This window comes from Diplotaxodon limnothrissa, linkage group LG7 (assembly GCF_057381915.1).
Source record: "Diplotaxodon limnothrissa isolate DT_005_m linkage group LG7, D_limnothrissa_male_GT1.1, whole genome shotgun sequence".
NCBI classification, from domain to species: Eukaryota; Metazoa; Chordata; class Actinopteri; order Cichliformes; family Cichlidae; genus Diplotaxodon; species Diplotaxodon limnothrissa.
In genome coordinates, this window is record NC_140602.1 from 46626869 (window position 1) to 46644684 (window position 17816).

The following is a 17816-nucleotide window of genomic DNA, read 5'->3' on the forward strand; positions in this document are numbered from 1 at the left end:
GTTTTAAATAGGCTTGGCTTCAAATTATCCTTTACTTTATAAGAGCGGTGACAGAAGCAGCACCTTTAACAAGGGTTGTTGTTCGATGGTGTTTATCTTTTTGAATTGTCCCACATTAAAAAGCTTCGTCTCTAGTCTCTTCATTGTATTTTTATCTCTTCTGCTTTTATTTATTTATTTATTTCCTCTTTCCAAAAGCTCACACTAATCATTTACAACACAGTTACATATTTCTGTCTCTCTCCCTGCTGTCTTTTTGGCCAGTTCACAGTGACCTGTCCTCATGCATGTAACTTACTTTAAGTCCTGCATCAACAGTCCAAATCTAATTACACAGAGACTGGCCTTATTGTGCTTTAATGACTGGGCATAATGTGGCCTCCCATCACAACAGCAAGCATTTTAATAGTTTCACCACGGCTGACGCACGTGCCTCCAGAGTCAGACGTGTCTCAGTGGGTTAAGGTAATGTTTTGAAGATAATGAAGCTATTATTAATGCCAGCACTAATGAAAGTCATTCCATATGCCTGACAACACAGGTGTGTCTAAGGTCGAGTATTACATTTCTTTTAATCTGCTGAACTGAGTCTGTACCATTAAGTAGCAACACCTTTACTAAAAGAGGATTGAATTGTGCTTAAGCTTCAACAATACACGGAGCCACTTTCTGTATCTTAATTTTATGGAAACAAAATATCCAGTTTTTAACACGGTTTTTGGGCAGGTTTTGAGGAAACATTTGGCACATTAGGTTCTTTCAAAACTTTGTGCATTTAAGTTTTGCCTCATTTGTTAAATTTATTACACTTCTTGGTAAAATAATAGCTATTTCCATGTGTGGGAACAGCTGCCACAGCAAAAGCAGACTGTCTGATGCAAAAAAGAAGTCATCAAGGAATGCTTGAAAACTTGATCCCATGATTTGTGGGTTTATTTTGCAACTGTTGGGATGCAAGTGCTTGAATATACAACCAAAAAATCTTAAAATCTGACGTGCATGAGAGGCGTTCCAGGAAAAAGTTGAAAAGTTGTCCAAAAAGAACATTAGAGCAAAATCACAGCTGGCCAGTGAACATACAGGTACGAACCAGACGTCTTGGAATAATGTGATGTAGACAGGCGAATCGAGGGCAGAACTGTTTGGTCAGAATACATAAAAATGTTTGGCGCAGACCAAAAACAGCTCACCAAATGTAATGGATTAGGGTTAGCTGCATCTGGGACCGGGCAGCTTGCAGTGACTGATTTAACAATTAATTCTTCATGATATCAAAGAGCAAATGAAGATATTGTGAGACAATTTGCCCAAAAGCTGAAACTAACAGGATAATTATACTAGTGACAAAAGGAAATCCACTAATAATGGGCTCAAAAAGAACAAATGGAGGGCTATAGAATCCCATTCAAATGGCCTTTTCTTCAAATATCTTGCAACTGAAGGGATTTTTACTTGGAAAAAATGGTAACATTTTTAAGCCAGTGACACAGTTACGGATCTAAAAGTTCCTTGGATTAAAGGGGGCAACTCTAGGACAGCAAAGGTGCACTTACCTTTCACACAGAAGAAAGTTTAATCTATTTATGTACCGATTTGAGATGCAGTTACATTTTGATATATAGAAAAACCAACGCTCAAACACTCACACACGCCTCTTTCGTATAACTCACCTTTGCGAGCGGTCTTAATGCTGACCGGCTGGAACCCTCCGTTGAGGGCAGAGGAATCAATGATGTCAGAGCTGAAGTCCCGGTGGTTCTTCCTGTAGATGAAGAGTGCCACGACGACGGAGATAACCAGGCACATGATCACTGCTATCACAATACCCACATAAAGAGCTACATCATCAGTAGTGGGGGCCACTGGAGAAGGAGTTTGGGGACGAAAGACAAAAAACACAGACAGAAAAAAAAAAGTCTTTTAAGATCTCGTAATGCTTCCATTTATGACATAAAGCCTTTTTCTCTCAGTATGCAGGACTTGTGATGAAGCCATTATCAGCAGGGTAATATCCTGGTTTACGATTGAGCCGGATATTAATAACTATCTACTGAGAAATAAATGCACGAAGTATAGCTCCAGTCTTTTTTGATTAATGCTGACCTGCTGTGGGAAACACAGTTCATGAAAAAAACACGAGGCTCTCTTGATTGTTAAAACTGAGGCGAGATAATGATGCAGGCAACTTAGTTTGACACACATCATCTGGCCTTTTTTCACTGTTTGCTTGGACATGTGCGACACACTAAAAGGCACGCCAACATCTGTTCACTATCTTGTATGCGAATGTTAAAAATGGCCTCAGAATTCTTGAAATAATACATACTGCACTGTGTCATGTGCAAGACCTTGATAAAATAACAATGTAATAACCATATAATAAAGTAAATGGTGACAAAAATTCATTTAAACAGCACAATTAATAAAGAAGGCTGTTCCACCGCGGTCCAGTGACACAAAGATTTCTGCTCAGAACCAAGATCAAAAGTTCTGAAGACAGAGATGTCGATGTTTTCATCTTCAAATTACCATGCTCTGTGCTGAAGTTCAGAGTCTGTCTCTGTTTTTGTTCTTACACACTGCAGATAAGATCTAGACATGGCTCACATTTCTCAAATTGTCTTTCATCTCCGTCTCCCTCCCAGAGACTTTCTGTCCACTATCCAGCTGGAGAAGCCTCAGTGATTAGTAGGCCTGGCATGGATATATGTGCCTTTTAGAAATACAGACTCAGACGGGCTCTCATTAAAGATCAAACCTTTTAATGGATGCCTACTGACAGTCTGAACTCTCTTTGGTGTTTGATAAGGAATGTCCTTCACTGTCACCAAGTTGACAAATGGGGGTGAAGCTCTTATGTGGAGGACACGAAATGTCAAAAAGGCATGTATGAGCATGTATGCACGTATTGTTCAACACATGCATGGACATTGCACAAGTGAAGTCATTGTCCAAAGAAAGACAAACGCCAAAGCAAATGCTTACAAACACACTCTTATCAACAGGAGAACAAAAAGGTGTTGTGATCGGGCAGACACAACAATTTTTGAGATGATGTGTGTGTTGAAATTGCACAATATCTGCACCAGTAGATGGCAGTGTCACCCATAAATCCATACAGGGCGCTTTGAAGACGTGCATGATGGCCGAGCATTTGTGTAAATTAGCCTCGTGTGTCTCAGGGATACAGAAGGCACTCAGTCTGTGTCTCTTGTGTTCTCGCGCACAAAGGAGGATAAAGGAGCAGAGCGAAAGGAAACCAAGAGCAGAGTGCTTTCGTGACAAGTGAAAGTCACGCGTTGTGTCATTTTAATCACATACTTCCTTTCTGGCTTCATTTCCAGTAACTTATGGTTTGATTTTTATTCCATAAAAAGGATTTCAATGTAATTAAATAAGTCCACTATTCAACACTTATTTAAATCATATTACATTTAATTTCTTGATGAATCCCTATTGAATAATATTTAGAGTGACCTCCATTTCAATTAAAGATCATTTCTGTAATTTTTATTGAAAGACTACAATTTAAGTGGGGAAAAAGGGTATTAATATTGTAGTGCTCCCATAGATGTTTTCTGCGAGGAAGGACATGCATGTCCCAGCCATGACTTTTCAGCCTGGAGTGAGACATCGCATTAAAGATACATCCTCTAATCCTTCTTCTAGCACAGACACAAACAGAAAACAGAGCAGGGAGTCAGTGATGAAAGTTTGAAAATGTAATTTCACTGCGTTCCCTCTGCCAAGCTTCCCCGCAGTTATTTAACATATATCCCCTCAGTCGAATAATCTTCTATTCATGCTTTGATGATAAAGGCAGCAACCTGCTAAGTGTACGCATTAAAACGTATCACTTAGATTAATACATCGCTTTGAACATGAGCCATTGTTGGAAAGTACAAGAAATGAAACTGAAAGGGATTATTTGAACACTTCATTCTCAGCGAGGTTGCAAAAATTTACAAAGGGATGGGTGAGAGATGGAAAATAATGCCCCCACCCCCCAAAGAAAATCAGCATAGATGTGCAAATTCTTAACCATAGCACATACCAACAAATGGGCTCTTTGAAAAGGTCACATTTAAACTAACAACAACCCAAAAACAGACAGATTTACAAAGACCTTTAAAACCAAGAAGCAACAGTCTTACAGAGCCTCGCCCCTCACTCCGACCAGAACATTGAGTCAGCCCTAAATTATACATGAAGAGACAAAAATCTTAAAGCAGCCGAAATCCACAGAAGAACTGTGCAAGAACAACCTACAAAAATTCTTCTAGCTGAGAATTTTGAAATATATATATATATATATATATATATATATATATGATATGCACACACACATACTGAGGATATTTATATGAGAACTGGTGATATTTTAAAGCAAATGGAGGTCACAGCAAATATTATTTTGAGTTTATGCTCTTGCCTGGTAACTGATCAATAAACAATGTTCATTTCCGAAAGCTTTAGGTTAAAATGTCTGCTTGACACAGTGCATGAGCTGCTGGTGAGGCAAAGTTCGGCAGGGTAAAGAGCAGGGTCAGCTCTTACTTCGAGAATAGTAGCGTGGCTGTAAACAAGCAGCCTGCTAGCACAGACACATTACGAGGAAAGGGTTAGGGCGATCAAAACGGATCATATCCTGAGGTGGTTATGAAGTAAAAAACAGAAGAGCAACAATAACTCGCTGGTGGACACAGAAGAACATTCGCAAACATTGTTTTTCATTTTACTTATGGACACGTTGTTGTGTTTTGTTTTATGCTTTTAGTGCAAAATGGCTATTTCTGAAATGTTGCTTTTTGCTAAAAAGGAAAATCTGTATGTAAGACTGCAAATTCAGGTCGTGCACATTAAAGCATTAAAGATGCCTTAAAAAAAACAAAAAACAAAGGCAGACGTGACAAGAATGCAGAAATAATGAAAAAAGAACTAAATGGGGGGAAAAAACAAAACAAAACAATAACTCACATGAATTTCCAATATCACTCTTGTCTTTTGCCTCAGAGGACTTCTGATATAAGGAACCTTGAAGAGAGAAGCGGATATGGATAGTAGAGCGAGAGGTATGGAGAAGGGGGGGAAGAGAGAAAGATGAGGGTGGGGGGGAGGAGAGGGATGATGAAAATCAAATTTCCAACAGAAAAACAAACTCAACAAATGAGACAGCAACAAACTCATGAGTAGGAGTGATGGCACGGGGAAGCGATCTTTCTTGATTTGGCCCCTCCTCTCTATATCTGTGTATGGAGATGGATGAGGAGAGCAGGGGAAACATGGAGGTTCTGTAAGAGAGTGGCGCGATCCATCAACTGGGCTTAGTGCCTTAGCAGCAGCAGGACTGATGCTGGCAGGTGAGGGGGATGGTGGGGCTGATAAAGTGTGGGCTCCAGCCGAGTCGGCAGAACCTACAGCCTTTCATCTGTCACTGGAAGGTGGATGGAGAGGGTAGTGCGCGAGATAAAAGGAATGATTATGTTAGGGAAGCAGGAAGTGGAAAAGGGCTGAAGGACAGTGATGTGGAAAGTTGAAGACATGCGATTGAGAGATTAGAAAAATCTTCAGCTAAGATAGGTTGTTTTTTTTATGTGTGTATGTGTGTGTGTGTGTGTTTTTTGGCCTAAACTGGGGTCTTGGTTGTTTTTTGTTGTGGCCAGGTTTTTTACTGAAATGAAGTGCAAAGCAGGCTAGAAAGACAGAGCCAGGAATAGTGCACAAGCACACATAATATTCAGTCTCCCTGGGACATCCATAAACAACTATACAAACAATGAAGTCCTTATTGGAAAAGGGAGAGAGCCACAGGCAGACAAGTGGACTGACAGGAAAATCAATGGCCTGATAGATGGGATTGGTGTGTACATGTAATCAGGCAACCGGGATGCCGGGACGGAGCAGGGGGAGGTCGGCTGTTGCATTCAGTCTAACTGATGGCCCATTTGAACCCATCCTGTGGAGTTTCTATTCAGCCCAACCGAGTCTACAGCACAGCCGACATAAAGGCATGCTTCAGTGGGTGGGCTCATAAGGAAACGTCAGATCGCCGAAGTTTATTCTTTATTGGCAACACAGAGCTGGGAGAGGAAGAGGGAAGCATAGTACAGGAAATCATTGTCTGTGTTTTAACAATTACTCCTTTGAATGTGACAGATTTCCAATCTCTGGGAAATACACTGTCATTTGGGGAAGAGAAAGTCATTTGTCACGTTATTTAAAGGCTCCTTACTCTTCTATGTTTAATGAAATTGCTAATTACATGACAAATAATATTTATTGACATTTTAACTAATCTTTGAAACCGCATATAAAACACAGAGGATATAACTTTATGGTGTTTGGAGGCTGAACTGAAACTTAAGAGTCTGAACTGAAGCTTAGGAGTCACGGCTGTCCTGCCTCTGGTGTTCGATAGCAATGAAGCGTGTCCCCTTGCTGGAGTTGGTGTTCCCCTCTCTCTAGATCAATATGTCAGAGAAAATGTCGTGTCAGAGAGCAGGGTTACCTTTTCAAGAAAAACAACATCAGTATCAAGAGCTGCAGACCACAGGGGGAGTGCAAAAAAGAGATTTAGACAGGTCAGGCTAAGTGAACAGTGAAAACTCTACATGTGTAAGAGTTGGGAACTTCTCTCTAAACACGCAGAGTGCAACCTTTCTAGATCAATTTAAAGACACATAACTTTGTTAAATCCAACCCCTCCCACCCAGAAAACTCCCTGACAGTCTAAATGTGATAAACAAGCTGCAAAGTTAATTATAACAACTCTTTTTGACGCGAGTCAGTTGTATTTCTGCAGGAGGCAGTGATGGAGCTGAGCACCACGTTCTATTTCAAGGTCTGGTCTATCAAATTCCTTCGGTGGATTTTGGTGATGGACTGCAATTGAAATGATTTAAATAAATTCAAACAACAGAAAATAAGATCAAGCTGCAATGGAATCCACAGACACGTGTTTGCTCAGATCACGGCCCTGCACTAGAGGGAGCAGACCAGCGGTCCAAGGTGAGTTCAGATTGCACACAACTTCCATTCCCAATCATATTTGCCATAACATGAGCTTTCAGATAATGGGCCGTTCTCCTAAATGCTTGTGGAAATGGTCATTAGCATTGACATAAGTGGCTTCACCCTTTTAGCTTCCCCAAAAAAAAGAAAAGAAAGAAAATCAATCTCTGAAATGATCCTAAATCTATATCATTATGGCTTTATATTCTCTGAAAACTAGCCATCAATCTACCAAGAACTAATGCTTTTGGTGTAGGCTGAGTTGCAAAGGGTGTACAGAAGGGCAGGGAAGTGTGGGGTGAACATATGTTGTGTTGCAGAGGGAAATAAAACAAGACGAAGAGAGACAAATAACAGCACATCTGTCACGGCCTTCTTATTGATTTTTTTTCTCTCTCTCTCTCTCGTGCTTCTATATGCCGTTTACATATGTGCTCCCTCTCGTAATGAGCTAATGCAACCTCTCTCTGATGTTAAAACGTTTCCTGAACACCGTCCTTAGCACATATAGAACATGCGTGTGACGGCAGGCATCTACTTCAGAGGCATACAGATCCACCAGCCATCTGCATCTGAAGATGTAACCTACGCTACACCACATCAACAGGTAGCAGTTTACAACCTTATGGTGCAGCAAAAACTCAGATCTGCTGCACACAGCAGTCGCTAGCTGTCTCAAATTTTATACATCTAGCAGCTGAGCTGCTCTTATATTATTAGTGTCACATCACCATCTGTAATAGGTTATACACACGACAGAGGCATTTGTGACAGCGATTGGGTCCTACACCTACAGAGATGTTTATTAAATAGGAATTTTATGCAACTAGACACAGAGTTTAATTCACTTACTCTGCGATGCTCTCTCCCTTTCACAGACTCTCTCTTTTTATTAAAGGCACAGAATCACTACTAGCACTTTTGGTTTAGTTTTGATGTTTTAGGATGTAGGTGTTTCACCCTGTAACAACATAATACTGCGGCACGCATGCAAACACATACACACAAACGTGCATCAAAGCAACTGCGGCTCGATTCTAATCTGTGAATGTGTTATAAGGCAGAGGAAGCAGGATTGTTGGCTTCACTGGAGTGCGTGGCTGTTTTTAACTTCACTGGAACAAAGAGGAGAAGAAAACAATTCTCTGCCTGCAGAAAAATATCTGGCTGCACCACAAACTGGCTTTAGTTTGCTACTTGAAAGACAAAGTAAAAGCAAAGAAAAAAGAAATGCTGGTGCATCTGGATGTCTTTTGTGTTTTTTTTTTAAGTTATTGTAATACCAAATGATATGTATTTGTTCACTTTACAGTGAACATAAAGGCCAGCTCGGAAAAGAGGGCGAGTCCAAACACGTGCTACTTTGTGGCCTTGTGTTTCCTATCGTTGGACGCAGGAATCCAGAGTTTTTCAGTAAAGGTAGTAATCAAAGCAGTTTAGTCGTTGTGCCCCCTCCCCTTTGTGTAATTAGTGCATAATGACTTATTATTTTCAAATATACCTCCCAAATTCTTAGCTTATGACAAGGATAATTAGTTAGATTGCTTCCTCTTGCGGCCAAGTACTTTTTTTTTTTAAACGTGTACTTATGCTTGCAATAGAACTGACACAGGAAGATGTGTGGTGGTTTTTGATTTTATGTTGCTTTGATCAAAAACGCTTTTGTCTGTTGTGTACATAAAAATAAAGAGAAACAGATCAAGTGCAGAGGACAGAGAGGCGTTTCGGCTTGTCTTATTGTTTATGTATGAGCGAAGTGAAACAGACTGGGTGAGGACGGGGTGAGCGTGTTATGTGAGGATGTGAAACACAGCGCGCAGTGATGAAAGAGCACAGTGAAATTCCCGGTCAAAGGGTGAAGAGATTTCTTTTGTTGGCAGGTCAGACAGTCGCAGAGGATTAATCGGGTACTCACTCTGCATGCACAGCCCATCGGTGCAGTTCTTAGACTGGAGCACCATGCCCTCACAGTCCTTTCCCCCGTTTTTGGGTGCTGGGTCGCTGCATTCTCTCCTCCTCCAGTGGGTGCACTCTGTCCCACAGGTGGACCACTTACTCCACTCTGTCCACAGGCCATCCACTATCACATAACAGACAGGACAGATGAGGGTCGAGCGAACGAGATGACAAATGAGAAGATGAAGATGAATTTAGCGCGCGAGCAGGTGGAGTGGGTGCGGTGGACGCACGAACTGGGCGGAATTTGTGCAAACGTACAGAGTCGCATCAAATTGAATGCATTTCGTTTATGTGCACCTGAACTCAACACGCCCACGTACACATGGGCGTGTTATCATTTTAATACCTGGGCAGAGAGGATTACACGGTAGCTTCTGGATGCCTTGCCCTTCACAGATGGCACCGCCATTGAGTGGCGCTGGGTTAGTACAGCTCCGTGTGCGTTTCTGGTAACCACGGCCACAGCGGCTGTTACACACTGACCACTCTGTCCATGTCGACCATCCACCATTCACTGGAAACACATGGTGGTAAAACATGTTAAGTATAACTTGATTATGGTCTGTGAAACTGTTAAATTGAATAATAAAATAAAACACAAATGTGTGTGAATTAGAGTGAAAGAACTAAACCCATGAAATTAAAAACTCTGCATGTTTGTTTTCAGTGACCAGCTCATTAATTTGACTGTCTAAGAAAGCCCAGCTCAGAGGTTCAAGTGATTTGCCTACTATATAATGTACCAATATTGTTCATTTTGTTTTGCATTTTGACCTTAAACTATCGGGCAATTACTTTGCACTGCAGACAGACAGTAAATTCTGGTCAGACTGCTGCATTTTCCATTCACTGATTCCCTCTAATGCCTCTCTTCCCTCTCTCATCCATCTCTGTCAGCGACTAAATCCAGCGCGGAGTGACATCAGGGCTTGTGGCTGAGAACAAGTCTGTGGCATTTCAGATGGTGGAACCAGGCCCCTTGGAGTCTCAGACCTTCAAATGTGACATGCTTATGAGTGAAGCCCAAAATATTGGACTCTGGGGGAAGACCCACATTTATTTACTGTCTGCTTTGTCTCCTCCATGAATAAAGGCTCTATCTTCTGTCTTTCGCGCCTCTTTTCTTCTTCTCTCCCTGCCATTTTCTTCTTATCAACTTACTGTTTCTAGTATCTTTGTCTGGGATTTTGCTGGAAACCTCTGGGATATAAACATGCTCCCTTTCCTTCTAATTTATATATCACTAGTATTAGGCATAGCCCTTATTCTCTAGGTTTTCTCACACTTCTTTGCAGGGAAATGTGTATACTTTCATGTACAGTAATATTGTACAATAGCACTGTCAACTTATGCTTCCCCTTTCCAAAAGAGACTTATTTCCAAAACAGCTGAACGACTGTGTAAAATGCAAAAGATTTGCAAAACTATTTTTGTTTCACATTGAACCAAATGTTTCCAACAGGTCTGAACCAAAGGCAGGCCAGTTTAGCACCTGGACTACAGACTTACTACAGACCCATATCCAAAACATGTACATACTGTTTAGCATCAACAATGCAGGTCACATATACCATGTGCACTAATGTTCCCCCCATACCATTTCTGATACTGATACTCTTAAGCTGTGCACCGGCCACAAGACCACCATCCTTCTCACCTTCAGCTCATCGCCCACAGGATGAGGCAGAGAGAAATCTGCAGCGTTTCTGGATCTTATTTTTATACCATTTGTTTTTATTTGCAGAGGTTTTCAGAAGTGTTTCTGAACTCAAGCTGTGTTTTCCACTTTTCCACTACAGAATCATATCTGGTGCCACATGAGCAGCCAAAGGACACAGCCATTCGATAACAATTTGCAGACTTTACCCTGGTGTGCTGAGATTTATCCAAATTCTCTGAATCCTTTAATGATATTACAGTATATACAACAAATGATACAATCCCCAAACTGAAACACTGCAGATTAACTGAACAGATTGTAAGAGGTTACTCCAGGGGGTCCTGATTCTCTTTTTAGCAGCATTAAACAACTGTTTTTTGTTGGCCTATCCAATATTTTGACATGTTCAGCTTTTTCTTTTAGATGAATATAGTGTTTAACTGATTTATAGGTCAGTGCAATCTCTTTCACACTTAAGACAGAGTCCCAGCCTTTTTAGGAAATCAGGGTATACACGAATGCTTGTGTAGTCCTCTTTGGAAAGGAAAAGGACAGGCTGACATCAAAGTGCTTTTTTGACACTTGGCTCTAATATACTCTGCTAGTAACATGAAATTCTTGAGGAGACACTTGTCTCACTGCCTTCCTATTATAATACTAACCATGCAGTAAGTCCAGGGAAGAGATAAGGGAACAGGATGAGAAAATTCTGGCTTTGAAGCTAAACTCTGATCTCATATGCACATCTGTATTTATACGCCACCTTCATTTAGAAATATGCATTACACTGTTCGTGCAAAGTGAATAAAATCTGTAAGCACTTCTGCACCTGAAAGAGGGCAGTTGTTTTATTATTCCCTTTTAGAGTTAAATTGGCAAAGCCATGAAAAGTTCTATCAAGCACAGGATGAACTCTGCTGGCCTCAGTTAAATGAGCTATCAAGCCAGTAGTCATTTCTACAGAAAAAAAGAACAATGTCTGAGGTTCAAAGGAACATTTGCTTCACGTGTCATTTGTTCTGTCTTAAGTAGCCTCCAGCAGCTGTTGAAGTTTAACGTCAGAACCGTGCTGTGCAATAACAGTCATGTTAGCTGATGTTAGAGAGACAGTGCGCGAGGCTGCGTGAAACCACAGCAGGGGTCTCTTTAAGTACAGCTCAGCCACATCAGCACCTCTGCAGATCAAAAAAGAGAAAAAAAAACAAATCTTCCATTCCTTGCACACCTTCTGGCAGGAACAAAATGAGTGAATGTTACACGCTGCAGGAGAGAGAGAGGGGGAGATTTAAAGTATGCAGAGTGACTTTGAAATTTGTTTTTACTTTGAGCCGAGCTGAACTTCATAAAGGAAGTTTCCTCAACACCAGTTTCTCACTTTACTAATCAGCCGTGTGGTTGGTAAGAACAATGAGCTGGTCAGACACATGTAAACTACTTTGAATCGAATTGTATTAACGTGTAGAAAGGTAAGACTGTAGGTTACCATAGACAATAACTGTGGCAGTTGTGCTGCGTCTTTTCGCCACAATGTTCTTTGCCACACAGGTGTAGTTGGCCGTGTCAGAGAGGCGAGCCTGTTTAATAATGAGGTTGTGGTCGATGGTGATGTAGAAGTTTCTGTCGTCTGCAGGGTCGATAACCTCCTCGTTCTTAAGCCACTCCACCTACAAAAAAAACCAAACAAAGGAAATCAGGAATGTGAAAGTGAGAAAGAAAACTGCGAGCTTGGAGGCAACAGAAATGCATTTTTTTTTTTAAAAAAAAAAGGAGGATGTGAAAGGAGATATAAGACAGTTTGACCTCATTAAATTGTACCAAAAATCAAAGTGAAGTGTTTAAACAGTGATGGTTTTTGTGTAGTTTCTGTCTAACCTCTCAAATAACTGTGAGTGCCAGGATTACTATGTTTACTCTGAGGTCCTGCTACAAAAAGTCAATAGCTATCATGCTCTTTTTATTCTCCCCCTAGAACAAAGCGCCGCAGTAACAGCGGCGCTGTCAGACAACAGAGACAAGAAAACTCTCCAGAATTCCTCAGGCTGAGAAGCTCTCTGACCTTTTCTTTTGAGTTTCATTTTTCCAAATGAAACTGATATTGCACTCCAGGCACTATCGTGGAACAGAAGATCATTTGGAGGCTTTATTTGCTGTAATTCACCGAGATCCCTTTTCTCTCTTCAAGAAGAGAGAAAAGAAAAACATGTGCCGCCTCACAGTCCGCAGCCAGTTTGATTCAAAATATTTCCTGGTTCTCTGGTTTTCTTCAAAGAAACTGTCCAGTGATGAAGAGGCCTGGCAAACAGCTAACTTCCTGTGCATTGTGATAGCCCATGAGTAACAGGGCCTGATAAGAGATAAGACACCAAGGAGGACTACAGAGAAAGATAAGCAGGATGTTTATAAAGGGGCTTTCTCATGAGAGATAGAATATCGCAAAAAGTAGGGCAATAACCTGATATGAGACTGGCCAAGACAAAACAGTCACTGTTGTTTTTGAATTTCTTAGGCAACAACACAGAAACAGCATTTTGTGCTGTGAAAACGTAGAATACACTGGCCATTGTTGTAAGACCGGCATTGTTAGGAGTTTCTCAAAAGAGAATACAGACCCACTATGACATGCACTGGGATATCAGCATCACCGGCATCGCACCTCAGCAAGACTACCTGCTCTTTCTTTTTCTAGTTTTTGCTATGTAAAGTTTATCTTATCTTAAAATACAGACTTTAAATACTTCCTTTCACAGTTAATTCTCAGTAAACAAGTCCCAAATTGTTGCATACAACACATCAACAGGCACTTATCCCCATCACACACTTACATCGGAAAAAAGATGGGGTTTAAAACACAATATCAACTGAGCATTTCAGTGAACCACTGTAAGCTTAATGTATATTCACTGTTCATTTGGTGCTTATGAATTTCTTCCTCTATAAACACGTATCAGTCGAATCAATCTCACAGAGCCACGAGGGACGCAGTTCCATCACTTGCCGTCTATTAAATATAACTAAACATTTCTCTCCCTTGAGAACAAAGTGCAGCATGACAGACTGTATATTGCAATATATAGGAGATAGATCATTCACAGATACATCATTATTTAAAAAATAATAATTTCTGCAAGGAACTCATGCAAAAAGAAATGTTTTATGTTAACCTAGTTCATTAGACTTCTGTCTAGATCATTAATAAAAACAGAGTTTACATATACATATACACACGCACACACACACACACACACTTATCCAGCAGGGTAACACATCATGTCATTCAGATCCATTCATGTGTTCACTCTATTCAAATGTCCTTTACAATCACCAGATCTCAATCCAATAGATCACCTTTGCAATGTGGTAGAACAGCAGATTTACATCATGGATGTACAGCTGCTGAATCTGCAGGAACTGTGCAAGAATTAGGACAGATTGAGGGTAAAAAGGGGTCCAATCTGGTACTAGCAAGGTGTACCTAATCAAGTGGCTGGTGAGTGTTTATAGTTAGTTGTTTCCTGCTATTGAGCTGTCTTCTTTAAATTATTTTGACAGCAGCTCAGGTGTCAGTCAGACATCTTCTACAAAGTTTCTCTTATTTTATACCGACACAACTAAGTCACATATGCTGTGTACATTACCACGATTTCACTACAAAGAAGGCAATAACAAACTGTAACTGTAAAAATATAACAAGAAGGTTTATATTCTATACATATGTATAGAATTCTACGTATATTTATATATGTAGAACTGACTAATTTAAGTGCAGGCATCAGGAGAGTTACTGAGTACGGGTCCCATACATTTTCTGTACATGTGTGTGTCACCCTCAGTCTTTAATAATGAATAAAACATTTCGAGCACTACCAGAAAGAAGGACCCCTATGTTCAGAGAACAAAGATTTGACAGTGATCTGATTGCCACTTTTTGTCTTTTGTTCCCACACACAAGCAATACCAAAAGCAAACAATCTAATGATGCAAACAGGAGAAACAATGGCTGTTTTTTTTTTCGTTGTTGTTGTTGTTTTTGACATAAATATTTTCTCTTTTGGTGCCTGCATCAGTGTGTGTTGGGCACAGGGAATTAAAAAGTGAAAGGTCTCTTCTTAGAATAGAGATTGACAGTTGATACAAAGAGGTGGTTATCCAATTTTGCACCAATCACAGAGGCTGCCTCTTCAAATTTGCTGTGTTCAGATGTCAAGAGCACTTTTATATGAGAAGGTAATTAAAAATTGAACAAAAGCGCTTTTCAGTGCAGATGGAGGGGTGGGAGGGAGACAGAGTGACAAGAAATATAAAGTGGTAGAAACTCATGTCAAAAGGGGGAAACGTGTGAGAGAGCTAAACTGAGCAATGGTTCACCGATTATTTTGTACTGACTATATTTAGGACTCATTTATAAAAGGTTGTTTGGCTACAGGGCTGTGACTGATGGTTTCTTTGTCAGGCAACTGATAATGCTCCGGACATTCGAAAAGATCACAAAAGTTTTAGACTTGGCTGAAAATGCATGTTTAATGTTGTTGGTTTTTTGGTTTTTTTTTAATTGAGGTTTGCTGCTGACAGGTAGCTTAAGCAGGTTTTATTATCAAACTTCTTAAAAGTAAAAGCAGCAAATTTGCACATTTAAAGGATGAAACCATTATTTTTTGGCATGTTCCTTCATGTGATAGGGTTTCTTTGTACAATATCACATATGCTCCGTTAATTTGAAACGTACTTTGAACAGGTAAAGCTACATGTTGCAGAAGAAGATTAGGGCCACTGAAATTCATACACACACACAGTCACACACACACACACACACACACACACACACATAAATTTTGTAAAATTCAAAGTGCAACATGCAAGCATCAAAAACTGTAATATTGTGTATGTATATGTATAGTGTGTATTGTGTAATATTGTGTGTAAGTTGTATATGTCGTGAAAGAATACTTTTAGCATGACCTGTGCTTTTTCAGGTGGAAGTGTTTTTACAGACTCTTCTTTGCAGACTGTCTGTTTATGCATATGTGGTGTAATAAGTGTGGCGTATCAGGTGACCCTGAATCCTTCCTCAGTTATGTTACAATAGGCGTAGGCTGCTGGGGGCTTCTCATCATGCACTGGGTGTTTCTCCTTCACTCACCTTTTTTCACTTACTATGTGTTTGTTTATATGTATATCATTAGTTATTATTAATCTCTGGCTCAGCTCAACAGTGCATCTTTTGTCCTGTGTCCCTCTTTTCCTTCCCACTGGTGACAAGTTCTTGCTCATAGGGTGTCATCTGATTGTTGGAGATTTCTCTGTATCATTATAGGTTCTTTACCTTACAATAATACAGTGCCTTGAGGCAACTACTGTTGTGAATTGGCGTTATATAGATAAACCTGAACTGAACAGAATCCCAATCACAGCACGGCATACTTCTGTATGATCTAATCTAGTACCAGTCTTTAAAGGAACTAAGCTACACAGTCTGTATACTAATTGCATATGTGCAGAAAACTTCATGTCACATTGAACTTGTTCAGGTTTCTTTCATGCCAACAGATTCAAAAGACATAAACACAGATACACAAAGTTATACACACACATCCAAATGCTCACGCTCACAGCTCGTTAGCGTCTGATTGGCAGTAAAACATCCGGAGAGGTAATTGGCACATTTCTTGTCATTAACGAAAGGAAATTGCCACATGTCAGCTGCCATAAAGAAAAAGCCTGTCTGGCTGAAGACAGCCAAGTGACACACAGTGAGAGAGTGAGCGAGAGAGGGAAAGTGAGTGTAGGGTGGGGGGGGCACGTAGAACTAGGAATGGAGGGGGACAGGTAAATGAGAGATGGTAAGACAAAGAGGAGAAAGACAGATGAGTGAGAAGGAGAGCAGGTGCACATCCAGGAGGGCAGTCACTAGTGTTCCAAAATATATCTAATACATCATCACCGAGAGGCAAGGACGGACAAGAAAGAAGAAAGATGGACGATTGGGGGGAAAATGTTACAAACAAGTGACTTTGGCTTGAAGAAAGGAAGATTTAAGATGAACGAGAAGGGACAAAGTCTAAAGCATGAGGTTAACAAAGAAAAATCACATCGATATTCACAGATCAACATACTGAATTGTATTTACACAAATAATACGGATCGATTAAGAAAATTAAAGACATTGAAGCCAATAAAAGTCCATTGACTTCTTGTGCACGGACTAGACTAAATTATTTCAGAGGTGGGATCATCTGAAGTTTGCAAATCTCGTGCAAATATAAAATGCTGGGTTATTCCACTGGAAAGACAAATTTGTTCAAGAAATTTAGCTTGTAGAAATTTGCATGGAACAAATAAAATGGTGAATTGGTCAGTTTTTGATTAATTTAATGTATTTTTTAGCCTTTACTTAAGACAGATAGAGGAGAGAAGACGGTAAAGCAGGCCAAAGGCATGCAGTAAATGGCCTTGGAGCAGATTTGAACCAAGGCCTCAGCAACTGCTTTAAAGTACATGGGTTACCTGTTCAATCAGATGAATTATACCAGAACCCTTTATTTCATTTTTAAATGAAAATCGCAGAAAACGTATTTATAAACCACACCGTGATAATGTCACATGAAGATGCAAACACAAAAAGCTAGGTTTGTATACTAACGTTTGTTCCCATTATTACTGAAAAATAAAGAGTTCATGGAAGGTTTTTTACGCAATAAGTTGTTTGGGGCAGAGTATTAGACATTGAGAACCAAAAGTTTGTTGCACTGGTAAACACTGGAGGATGAGCTCATGCTGAGCTGCTCTTGGTATCAAAGCATGCAAATGTTTGAGAAGTTTCGTGAACCACAGTGCCACCTTATGGCATTAAGAAAGTGCAGTCAGTGGTAGTGGGGCATGGCAGAGCACATGGTGTGACTAGCTTGTTCTGCTATGGATGATGGGTTTATGTTGTTGCCTTGGAAACTGTCCGTGAGTATTCTCAGTTATTGTGTTTTAAATGTTGGTACAATGACATTTTAAGTTTGGTCAAATTTAACTGAAGCCAAATAACTGATTTTGGTATGGAGTGACTCTATATCCTTTTGCATTCCTGTCAGTGTTAGGGCTTTACACAAAGTGGAGTCACAGTAATGTTAGTATGGGTTTATGCTTTTCTGCAGTTTTACTCATGAAAAGCTTTAATAAAGTCAAGAAAAGTTACACCTTG

General features: G+C 40.2%; 1 protein-coding gene across 1 annotated transcript in view; it reads right to left on the minus strand.

Annotated features, from left to right (window-relative positions):
* The window catches only part of unc5cb (unc-5 netrin receptor Cb), a 142501-nt gene that overhangs the window by 27366 nt on the left and 97319 nt on the right, over positions 1–17816 (minus strand). Inside the window, exons 5-9 of the mRNA XM_085359774.1 lie at positions 12114–12294; positions 9317–9484; positions 8927–9091; positions 4978–5034; positions 1671–1862 (exon numbers count right to left, since the gene is read on the minus strand). Of these exons, the coding sequence (XP_085215900.1) occupies positions 1671–1862; positions 4978–5034; positions 8927–9091; positions 9317–9484; positions 12114–12294 (763 nt within the window). The remainder of the gene's footprint in view (positions 1–1670; positions 1863–4977; positions 5035–8926; positions 9092–9316; positions 9485–12113; positions 12295–17816) is intronic.